At 39.8% G+C, this 12,738-nt stretch overlaps 1 protein-coding gene across 3 annotated transcripts in view; it reads right to left on the reverse strand.

The window, feature by feature from the left end:
* Positions 1 to 12,738, reverse strand: part of vps8 (VPS8 subunit of CORVET complex) — a 458,303-nt gene that overhangs the window by 439,717 nt on the left and 5,848 nt on the right. For all 3 annotated transcript variants that reach the window (XM_052016763.1, XM_052016780.1, XM_052016773.1), the window contains exons 3-5: positions 10,869 to 10,999; positions 7,501 to 7,597; positions 5,122 to 5,154 (exon numbers count right to left, since the gene is read on the reverse strand). In XM_052016763.1, coding sequence (XP_051872723.1) covers positions 5,122 to 5,154; positions 7,501 to 7,597; positions 10,869 to 10,999 — 261 coding nt within the window. The remainder of the gene's footprint in view (positions 1 to 5,121; positions 5,155 to 7,500; positions 7,598 to 10,868; positions 11,000 to 12,738) is intronic.

The raw sequence follows: 12,738 nt of genomic DNA on the forward strand, positions 1-12,738 counted from the left end.
CAAGAGCGCATAGAGGGTAGATTAAGGCAAAAAAAAACTTACATCAGGATTAAGGCAAAAAAAAAGCTTACATCAGGTACAAAGCTTAATACAGCAGAATGGCTAGAAGAGTATAGAAATACTGGAGTGAAAGTAAGAGAAATTAGGAAAGCAAAGAAATGGGATAAAAAACATTGCCAAATAAAATTTTAAAAAATCTAATGTTTTATAAGTAGATGAAGAACAAATGCATACCTAAAAAAAACAATAGAACCTATAAGGTACCATAATCAATGTATGGACGGGGAGAACACTTTGCAACTGACCTTCATAAAGGTTGAGGACAGTACCAGAAATGTAGTTAGGCAAGTGTGTGAAATTTTAGATGGGATGAACATTAAAGTATTGAGGAAGTTACCACCTTTAAAAATGGTTAAATTGGCAGGCTCAGATGATTTATATTCCAGGCTGTTAGCAGAAGCAAGGGGGCAAATTGCAGAGGCTCTGACTGCAACTTCTCAATCCTCTTTAGCTGTTGAAACAACTCCAGATTTTCAGGACTGCTAGTATTGTAACATTGCTGGAAAAGTTAGGAGGGGTTGAACAAGTTATTTTAAGCCAGCTAGGTTAAGTTTAATAGTGGGCAAATTATTGGAACTCCAAGTGACAATAAAACTTTAATTTAGAAAGGCACACATTAATCAAGGTCAGCATGAATTTGTAATGGAAATTCAAACTGTACAACCTGAATTCTTTGAGAAGGTAACAAGGAGGGTCAATGACTGTTTGATATAGTCCACATATATTTTTGCAAGGTTTATGTCAAGATCCTATTTGGCAGACTGAACAAGTAAACCAAGGCACAGTGGGAGATTGGATCAAATATTGACTCAGTGGCAGGAAGCAAAAGGTGATGGGTGATTTTATGATTGAAAGGCTGTTATGAGTGGAGTTCCACGGGTCCCAGTACATGGTCTCTTACTTTTTGTGACATGTTGTAGACAGAAATATAGGATTCACGTTGAAGAGGTTCACACATGATACAAAAATTGGCTGAGAGACGGACAGTGAGGAGGAAGATTTGAGACTACAGAAGGATACAGATGACTTGGTCTGCAGCAGGAAAAAGTAGCAAACAGAATTTAATCCTAAGAAGCATATGACAATGCATTTGGGGATTTGCAACAAGACAAGGGAATACATAATAAATAGGAGGTTACTGAGTGATATTGATGAACAGATGGACCTTGGAGTCCATTGATCTTTAAAAGATAGCAGGATAAGTCAATATGGTCTTTGAAAACACATACGGGTAACTTTCATTATCCAAGGTATATAAATATGCTTTCTATTTAAAAAGTTATATTTATTCATAATATGTACACAGTAAATACAATCAGAACACTTTCATTGTACCATCAATTCAGTACATTTTCCTACAGTGTGTCAATACCACTCATGTTCCCTCCTTAAACAATACACACATGAAATATTTGGAAGCTGCTACCAAGGTCCAGCCAGTGTCCAGTGGCAGCAGGACCCTAAACTGAAGTCCCTCCTCACAAAGCTCTTGAAGTGGCTGCCAAAGCTTTTGTGCATCCCAAAGCATTTATACTGTTACGGACTCAGTGAAAGTCCCTTTAAGATAGGGTGTGTGTGTGTATGTGTGTGTGGGGCGTGCTTACGTCAATAGAAGATAAAGGACGTAATGACGTTGTTGAAGAAGTCAGAAGGAGAAGAAGGAGAGAGAGAGAGAGAAGGGAGAGAGACACCAGCCTGCTTGTTTTCTCTATCGATGGATGAGAAACAGTAACTGTGTTTGCCACTGAAATCCATGTATGGAAGTTGGAACTAATCCGGTGGAGTTCACTTTGTTGCTGACCTGTAGAAGGAAACAGGTATTTGTGTGTGGACGACCACGATTCGGATGCTTTTCGGGGTGAGGCAGTCACTACCGAGTAAACACTGGAGTGTCGTTTGGGTTCCATCGTGAAACATTTGGATTTCGTATTTACTCTCGTTATGTTTCTCTACGTCTACGTCTTATCTTCAGACAACGGTGGTTGTTGAAGAAGCCCTTGCTCATGTTTCACCTTATGGCTTGCGGAACTGAACTTTAAGAACCATTCCGGAACTGGGAGTTTTGGACTTTGTCACACACACACACGAAGAGTTTAGTTTTGGGGTTAACGTTCGAGGTTTAACATTTTTGAATTCTAACATACTAACATTTTTACTTTTATTTTACGTATTATCATAAGTAGTAATTAATAAAATAGTTTTTAACACTAAATCATGCTCAGTGTGTTTCTTTTGTTGCTGGTTCGTGACAATACCTACACCTTAGAATATACCAAATGGCAGATACAATGGAAGACCAACAAGTTTCAGGCAGACCACAGCATGTGTTTCATCGAGTTGATGATCTTCCAGTAGCAGTTGATGTTTGACTCTGTACATGTCCCTGGGAACAGCCCAAAGATCACAGAGTCCTCTGTTACACAGCTGCTCAGGGCAAACTTCAACAAGGACCACTGCAACCTTTTCCAGAACTTCTTGGCAAACACTCAGTCCACAAGGAAGTGCATGATAAGTTTCGTCCACATGGCAGCCATCTCAAGGGCAGTGTGTGGGGAGTAAGACTCCAACTGTCTGGTGTGTCCTTCTCTCGAGGGGTCTGCAGGATGCTCCATGCTGACGTCTACCTGATGGACTTGTGGTCAAAGGTGTTTTTCAGCAGCAAGTTTTCTACAAAGGACAAGCAATGTGGCAAGGCACAACTGAATGGAACAATGTACAGCAATGTGGCCAGGCCCATCCTTCACAACACTGAGCACATGTAGAACCTCAGTACATTTGTACTTTAGTTCTATGCACAGCCTGATGCAGCAACACACAAAGATAGCCATCAAGATGAGGGCTATGTTGAGTACATTTTTTCCCCCCATTTCCTCTGGAGACTTGTACATCATGACCCAACAGAAACAATCTATCCTGGATCTCAAGATGAAATAGACGATAGCTCAAATAACTGCCATGACATACCAGCTTGGTATGGGCCACACCTCCACCATTTATATAGCAACACTGAGAGCACCTCACACCTGATGATCAGGTTCTTGCCCGACATCGAGAATCAGCAGTGCCCAACATTCCCAATTTCTGTTTCATTTTGGCTATCTGCTTCATACAATTATTGCCACATGCCCCAGCTCCTCAGACCCAGATCCTCAGCACCTTCAAGTTGTCAGACCTGACAGCATAGGGAACAGAGGATCGGTGCTTAAACAAACAGTCATTTAACTGTTGAGATATTCTACAAGTGTTTCAAAAGCGATACCACTCTATTACTGCAGCTGCTGTTAAGACAATGACTGCCATGCAGGGTGCATCAGGTCCTCTGGAACACGGCAAAGACATGTCTGTCTGAAATGTATCTACTCCCACAGAGTCTTCAGAGATACAGCATCTTCCCTGGACTTCTCCCATGAACAATGTATCATCAGCAGGTTCAGGTTTTCCAAAGCTGTCATCCCAGACATGTAGGGAATTCTGCAGGAAGACCTGCAATCACGTTGTCATGCCTGGACTGTTCTTCTGTGAAGTTCATGGTCACTTTTGACTTTTAACTCCCCCCCCCCCCCCCCCCCCCCCCCCCCCCCCCCCCCCCCCCCCCCCCCCCCACCCCACTGGATCTTGTCAAGCAGTCACCACAGACCTCTACCACATCTCAACCTGCAGAGACAGTTTCATCTTCAATTGCAGTGAGAAACAGTTGACATCTTGGGTATTTGGATTTGGCAGTGTTGCTAGCTTCCCACAAGTACAGGCAGCCACTGACTGCACTGATGGAACCAAATATCCATTATAGGCTTCCCATTAATGCCCTGGACCCTTTCTTCAACAGCAAGAGTTTCCCACACCCGACTGTGCAGGGATTGGGAATGACATGAAGATTTTCCTGACGGTGAATGCCATATATCCAGGGAAGGTGGTAGAAGCAGATACAATAGCAACATTTAAGAGGTATTTAGACAGACACATGAACAGGCAGGGAATAGAGGGATACAGAACATGTGCAGGCAGATGTGATTAGTTTAATGGGATCATGGTTGGCACAGATATGGTGGACTAAAGGGCCTGTTTCTATTCTATGTTCCTGTTTCTACGTTTACAATTTTGTGCGTGTTTTTTTAAACAGCGATTCTATACGGACTTCAATGTTATACATGTCTCAGTATAGCACATCAAAAAAAAAATCCTATTTCGAGGCAGTAGCTTTCTTTCCCTCTCTCTTTTTAAACTATATTCATAGATAATGCCCAAAAGGAAATCCATAAATTAGGTTTCAGTTTTTAATTTCTTCTTCTGCACTGTTTATAGACGTATTAGTTAATGCACTATTTGCAGGGCAGTATTTTAAACCTGGGTAGTACTTTGTCGTACTGTTTAAATATAGAGCTAAGATTCCCTAGCCCGTAGGGACAAAATCAAATATCTTCATTATCACTTGAATCTCCCTAAAGATTTGGGCTCTGTGCACCTATTTTCAAGTTAAAGCAAGAAACTAAAATCAGAATGGTATAGTCAAAAGAAATCAAAGCTAAATGATTTTAGTGCCCATCAGCCACAAAAATATAAATATAGGGCTAATGTTGAGACAAGCAGCAAATATAAACAAGGGTCCTCTATCTGGAATGCTGATAGAGTATTTTTTTAAAGAGAGAAGGCACAGGAAACAAATAAATCCCAAGTCATCTTGGGCACTGGTCAAATCAATGGATTATCTACTTTTACCTCAAAGAGCACCTTGCAGAACGCGAACAAAGAAAAATCACTGACTTAGAATCAAAGGATTACAGATAAAAGACACCGAAGTCAATGAATTGTCCCATCATATCAGTGCCAGATGGAAAAAAAATTACCCAAACTGATCCCATGTTCAACAGTTTATTTTTGCAGTTTATTGTTCAGTTTATTTATTCAATCGCAATCCTGATGAAATCCATTGTTCATTAAATAATTAACTCTCCTCTCAAAACTTCTTTCTCATTTACAAAGGAAAAAATAAACAATTTAACATACAAGTTATTTAATCAATACCATAAAATAGAAATGAATGGTTATATATACTGTACTTACAACAGCAGTGGGTAATCCTGCATCAACTCTATCCTGTAAAAAGTTATGAAATTTCATTACCAAATAGTCACATCTCATGAAGGGAGCAATGTACACAAATTCCAATTTTTCTCCCGATTATGTCACACAAAAGACAAAAGAAGTTGAAAAAAGATAAATTAAACAATAAAACAACCATTTTATGGGCCATGGTTTGCTGAGAAAATATCATTATGCTATATGGCACTATTCATGCTTAAATAAGAACATTAAAAATAGGTGGTGGTCCCTTAACTGCCATCAAGCCTACACACCATTCAATAAAACCATAGCTAATTTGAACTTCATCCTCAACTCTGTCTTCCTGCCTGGTTTCTATAAAGGCCCCAATTCCACTGTTTTCCAAAAATAAATACAGCCAACGACTCACATCCACAACTCTAAAGAGTACAGGAATCCAAAAATTAACATGGGAAGAAATCCCTTCTCACCTCAGTCTGAAGTGTTTGATACTTTATCCTGAGAATATGCCCTTCTGTCTAGGAGTAACATCCTCAGAGCATCAACCTTACTATGCCACCTCAGATTCCTATATTTCAATGAGATCTTTCATGTTTCTAAAGTCCAGTGTAGCAGACCTGTTCTCCTCAACTTTTCCCCTGTATGACCCCCTCTATACAAAATCAATCTAGTAAACATGCACCGTGTTGCCGCCAAAGCAATGATATCCTTCCCTAAACAAGGTGGCCAGATCTGTAAGAATTCTCGATGTGGTCTCAAAGCCCAATATATAATTGCAGCAAGACTTCCTTATTCTTGTATTCTATCCCTGCTGCAGCAAGTTGACATAAACTTACCACACTAAATTCACTTTCTCTTTTTGTGTTTCTTAATTAAGCCTTCATTTTGCCATCTTTACTCTTCATTTGTACCAACCTGACACTGAATTCACTTAACCTAATTTACATCATTCTCAGTGTTTGAACTGTTCATTCCAGTTATTCAATCTGCTTGGTTAAAGAGATACACAGTTGCTTCCTATAATCACTCAGGCCGCAGATGTCCCATTTCCCTCCTCGCAAAATCACCAGCAAGCACTGTCAAATGTATGAAAGAGGAGCAGGAGTAGTCCACTCAGTTGCTCAAGCCTGTTCCACCATTCAGTAAGATCATGGCCGATCTGATCGTAACTTCAATTCCACATTCCTATCCAACCATTCACATAAAAATCTAAATGGGCACAGACAAATCAAACAGCAGGTGCCATTAGATTTAAATTTTTTAAATTTTTAAATTTTATTTACAGCGTGGTAACAGGCCCTTTCGGCCCAACGAGTCCACGCCGCCCATTTTAAACCCAAATTAACCTACCCGTACATCTTTGCAATGTGGGAGGAAACCAGAGCACCCAGAGGAAACCCACGTAGACACGGGAGAACGTACAAACTCCTTACAGACAGCAATGGGAATCGAACCCTGATCGCTGGCGCTGTAATAGCATTGCGCTAACCGTTACGCTACCGCGCCGCCCGCATATTTCTCCAGCAAATCAGGGACCAATGTTTTCCCTCCATATCTTAAAAAGACAAACATCCTCAGAGGCAAAACCTCAACTATATCACACAAAGCAGTACACAGAGCTACCTGGAATCAGCTGTGGAGGCAGGGATTTCCAACAAATAACTAAGCCTTTGTACAGGTCATATGGTATAATTTCAAGGTCAAGGTAAACAATTTGAAAGCTACACATTAACTGCTTATGAACAAACCTCAGAGACTGACTATTTATGAAAAATAAAGTAAGATAAACTTCTGATCCCATAACCTCTATCGCAAGTTCCTTATTCACTTCTATAAAGTGGCCCCCCTTTGATCTCAATCCATTAGCTGCTGAAACCTAATCATCCTTTTGTGGCCTCTAGATTCAACTAGTTAACTTCTCACTTGGCCACTCTCTCATTCTCCACCTTCTCAACTTCATGACATCTTTACCCTACACACCAGGTCCCATTGCCCTTTACTCCTCCTTTAGCTATCCTAAGTTGGCTTTTGGCATTTCAATATACCCTATTGTTTATTGTATTTATTGCCTGTTGGTCATCCCAACATTCACACAGGCATTGCAATTATGGTCATAGCACCAATCTTCATCCAAAAACATTTATTCAATGGCCATAAGGAAGTGGACCCTTAATTCCGCTTCACAACAATTTGTATTTTAGAATGTAGTATTTTTCAAAATTGATCAGTGATCTCTCTTACAAAAACACGAAAAAAGGTAAAATCGCCAACCCCTTGCTGTACTGTATTGCAGGTAGAATCAAAAGATACTTAGCAAAAAGTACAACTGCATTTCAGAGGGATCATTTAGGAGAGAAGAGAAAAAGGAAGTATACTTACTGCTGCAGATACAACTTGTGCAGACACCCCTTTAAGAACTGATCGCCGAACAACTGAACCATGAATGCATGAGCTGACATCTGAAACTTTTTTTCTTCTAGACGATTGGTTAATGAGGGAGAAGAGGAAAAAGAAACTGTGAGAACCATCTCACTATTGTTACCTTGTTCTGCCATTTCTTCACTAGCATTCCAAACTGGATTTTAATCAAGATCCTTCTAAATTAATCAGTATCAAAATTTGTCAAGAGAATTAATAGCAAGAGTCAATGACAGATTTATTGCAGCTCATTTCATGGTTGAGATTACAATGATAAATCTCTCATTTGTATCTACTAGTTCTGCAAGTTAATGTCAAAAAGGCACAGTGAAATAGTTCTGCTACTGAACTAGTAATATAGAGGCCTAATGATCCGAACAGCTCACAATCATGAGTGTAAATCCAACCACAGAACCTGGAGAATTTAAAATCAGTTAACAAAATTATCTTGGAATACAAAGTTACAAAACTATGAAAGCGCCAGCTTAACAGAACAAAAAATCCATCGAGCTCAATAATGCTCTTTAGGGAAGGAAAATTTCCTATCCTGCCCTTATCCAATCTAGTCTGTGACTTCAGACCCAATCCTATCACCCAAAGATTCAGAACTAATGCAATAAATGTGAATTAGGAATAATTTACACATTAAATCAAAGGTAAGCGTTATGCAAGATCACTTTTATTTCTAACCGTATTTGCAAATGAAATTGTTAAAAAGGGAACAAGGATGGTAAAAGAGAAAAGTTTAGGGAAGCTTGTTCTCTTAGTTTAGAGCAGCTACCATAAGAGTGCAAAGTCCCAGTTCACACTGCAATGTTGACACTCTGCAGCATGAGACTCCTCTCTACAGTGACAGTACTGGAATAACCTGGCAACGAACTTAAATAAAAACTGACATTTTCAACAAAATATGACAGTGGGAATCTGAAGTAAACAAATGACAATCTCCCATATTTTCTTTCACCTCATGTCAATTCTTTTAAAAAAATTACTCCCTACAATTAATGCAGTCACCGCATTTCCACAAAAGACAATTGTGAACATTGGGCAAGAGCGCCAGAGAGGAAGCAACTAATTTTGAATCATGGTAATATGAAAAATTAGATGCATATTATTTTAAACAGAATATTTGTAATTCCCAAGGGCAACTTAACTGACGAATTAGATTCCAGCTCACAAATCACTCCACACATCCCCTATTTACAATACAAGCCAATATTCTAAATACAAACCATCTGAACACTTGAGTAGGTCCCAGTGTTAGGGATTATTCTGGAGTAATGAAATTATGGATAGCAGATATTAATTAAAAATGGGAACCAATCTTAGGAAATAAAACCTGCTTACATTTTAACTTTAACTGATACTTTAAAGCTACTGAAACCAATCATGAGGTGTGGGACATTCTGATTCCGTACCATTGAAACTATGCAGGGCAAGACAATAGATGAATGTTCATATTAATTGGTGGTTATTGAAAACTTCAGGACGAGATCAGGGAAGGTGTTAAGCAACCATCTCCTGCGTTAATACTATGATGCCAGAGAAAAGCAGGCAGCCAATGTTTCGGGTCAGGACCCTTCTTCAGGGCTGAAGATAGGAAAAGGGGAAGCCCGATAAATAGGAGGGAAAAGCAGAGCAGTGATAGGTGAACAAAAGAGGGGAGGTGGGGTGGGCACAAGGTGGTGATAGGTAGATGCAGGTAAGAGATAGTGATAGGCAGGTGCAGAGGAGGAGGGGAGAGCAGATCCACCGGGGGATGGGTCAAAGGTAAGGAAAGAGAGAAAAAAAATCATTTCTAGTTTCATCTAGATTCCAGCATCTACATTCTTTTGTTTCTGTAGTTTCATCTAGATTCTAGCATCTGCAGCCCATTGTTTCTCCTACATTAATACATTGTTAAAGACATATCCCTGCCACTTAATGCACAGTTCAGGACATGTCTATTTTGTCACTTAATATTCTGGCTTGAGCCATAGAGCAATGCAGCACAGATACAGGCCCTTCGGCACGACGTCCATGTCAACAACGGCGCCCACCCAGCTAGTCCCAATTTCCTGCATTCAGTACATATTCCTCTAAGCCCCGCCCCTCCATGTACCTATCCAAGTGCTTCTTAAATGATACTATTGTACCTGCCTCAACCACTTCTTCTGGCAGCTTGTTCCACATACTCATCACCCTCTGCGTGAAAAAGTTGCCCCTCAGGTCCCTTTTAAATCTTTCCCCTCTCACCCTAAATCTATGCCTCCTAGTTTTGGACTCCCCTACCCTGGGGAAAAGACTGCTACCTTATCTATGCCTCTCATAATTTTAACATATCTGTAAGGTCACCCCTCATTCTCCTACGTTCCAAGGAATAAAGACCTAGCCTGGCCAATCTCTCCCGATAACTCAGGCCCTCTAGTCCTGGCAACATCCTCATAAGTTTATTCTGCACTCTTTCCAGTTTAACCATGTCTTTCCTATAACATGGTTACCAAAATTCCAAGTGCGGCCTCACCAACAACTTATACAAGTGCAACATAATGTCTCAACTTCTGTACTCAATACCCTGCTTGATGAAGGCCAGTGTGCTAAATGCCTTTTTCACCACCCTGTCTATCTGTGACACTACTTTCAATGAAAAACAGTTTTTCTACTAGTTGTACATTCAGGGAGCCATTCCTCAACACTGTAACAAAAGAGGTATATTTTGGGTGTCTGGAGTTTGTGCTGAGAAGCTTTTGGACCAGCCACCAGTATTTGAATATTCAAGGGTGTTCCGCTAGTTGGGATCTGCTACCATTACCAATCACTAAATGTAATTCTGCAAAGTTACCTGTCTATATTCAAAATGTTGAAGTTAAGTAGGTGATTATTGCCATTGAAACTGTGGTTAATTGTTTATTGTTGTCTTTGTGTTCAAAAGTATAAAACATTATGTTGGGAGAGGAGAACTGGATTCTCTTCAGAAGATCTGCTCTGTTGAATAAAGCCTTATATATCTCCAGCTTCAGCATTTCTCCAGTGACTCAGTTCATGGTCACAACACCAGTATTCAATTGCTCCTAGGTACTTATTGTCTTGACATAAAATATCTGACCCTTTGGTTAAATTTAAGCTTATACTTCAGTGTCCATCCCTTAAGCCTTTCCATTTAGCTTCTCATTAACAAGATGGTGAAAAGCAAATGTCACTGAACCATGATTACATGGAAATGAAATTAAAATTACGATAACACATGCAAAGATAAAGCCAACAAGTTTAGCTACTGCCGTTCCCGCAGTTCCTGTCACTTTGTGACTCCTTATTAACAGAAGAAACTAATGGTCTCCACAACCTCTCACCGTTTTAAATTTGTCCTGTCGCCACTATCTGAACTAGCAAGAGAAGAGGTTTCACCAGAATGTGCATCAATGTTATCTGTATTCAAAAGAGTTGGGTCCTCCAATATAAACGATTCATCTTCATCTTCTGCCTGTTTGAAGGAAAAGAAAGAAAACATGGCTATAAATGGATTGATTTTGTGTTTGCCTGGATGATGTTTCACCTAGCTGGGATGTCCACAAACATGTGACATAGCCTCAAAATAAGGAGTTGATCAATCATTACTGAAATGAAAAGACATTTATTCACCCCCATGAGATAATGAACCTTTAGAATTCTCTACCCAACAACCCTGTACTGGTGCTTAAAACAGACATTGATAAATTTGGGGATATTAAGGGAGCAGAATTACTGCAGGAAGAGATGCTGAGGCAGATGGTCAGCTATGATTTTACCAAATGGCAGAGCAGGCACGAGGAGCTGAACACCCTACACCTCCTTCCTTTCCTTACCTTATGGATTTTCCCCCCCAATCTTTAACCATTTAAAAGAGTAAAAGAAAAATCAAGCTATTCTTCTCATCTCCCCTTTGCACCCAGTTCTCATGTATCGCTCACAATAGTGCCAGTTGGCAAAGCAGGAAACTGGAGAAGCACAGGAGTGAATTAAAAGCAATGGTTAGAGTTTGCCAAATTAACCTGATGCAAGCTCATGATGAAGGGCTGGAAATTACTTTATCACCTTTTAATCACATTAAAAGCACATTGTGGGTCAACCCAACACTGTTTATGAGAACTGCATTAAGATCATCATCTTCAAATGCAGTGTTCACAAATACAAAGGCTTGTGTGTGTAATGCCACACTAAAAAAATACTGAGATTGCCTAATGATCTATTACAAGCTCTCTCAGCTGCTGGCATTTAGCATAGCAAGCAAGATTCTTGCAGCCAAGTCAAAAGAGGGAGACACTACACAAGCAATGTTCTAACATCTACAGGGGAATATTGTTACTGAATCAATGGATACTTCAATGACTGGATTTGAGATGGGAAAGTGCTCCTGAGGATCAGACAAAACTGGACAGACTGGTAAATTATTGTCACAGAGGCATGCTTTTTGTGCAAGGCAGCCACTAAGCTACTGGCAAGTTAATATGAAGGTCTCTACAAAGAGATGAGTACAATCAATGAATGCTTGCACTTTGGAGTAGCACGTAGTGGAGACAAACCCTTATTGCAGCAGTAAGCAATAAATGCAGATGTGGCAGAAATCCACAACCCAGAATGACATTAAGGTCTGGAAGCTGAGGGTGGCTGTAACGTTGATTTCTACCTTTATTTGAGTTCACAGATCTCAGTGAGAACAAGGAATGTGTGGTTTCGGGAGAAAAGGTTAATAGAAGCAGTTTTCTTTCTGAGAGCAAATAAGAGCTGTTGTTTTTCATACCAATTAGATTTAAAATTTTACTGCTGCTGTATTTTAGATGATACACTACTGTTGGCATCATTTGGAGGGAGTTCAGCACTAAAAAAAAAGTAAACAAAAGTTCCAAATGGAAAGTCAGGAGTCAAATTTCCCAATGGATGCCAACGACCCCAAAAATCAGCACAAATTCTAGGTTAATTTCTAGTTACAGGCCAACCTTTTTTTTAAATTTTGTAGCTGTGCATACAAAAATCTAGGCCAGGTTTCTCTGAGAGTTTGAACTTGTTAACTTCCTCATTACTATCCTGAACGGCCATGAAATACAGCAACACATTCTCTTTTGTATATTGGAAGTTTGCAATGGCCAGTGTGAGCATTGCATCAAACCTCAGGATTTAAACTTCCTGTTAATTACAAATTTTTTCTTTAGTTTTCTATTTCTCAACAATTCAAGCAAGGCTCAT

The sequence above is a fragment of the Pristis pectinata genome, chromosome 1, assembly GCF_009764475.1.
Source record: "Pristis pectinata isolate sPriPec2 chromosome 1, sPriPec2.1.pri, whole genome shotgun sequence".
Lineage (NCBI taxonomy): Eukaryota > Metazoa > Chordata > Chondrichthyes > Rhinopristiformes > Pristidae > Pristis > Pristis pectinata.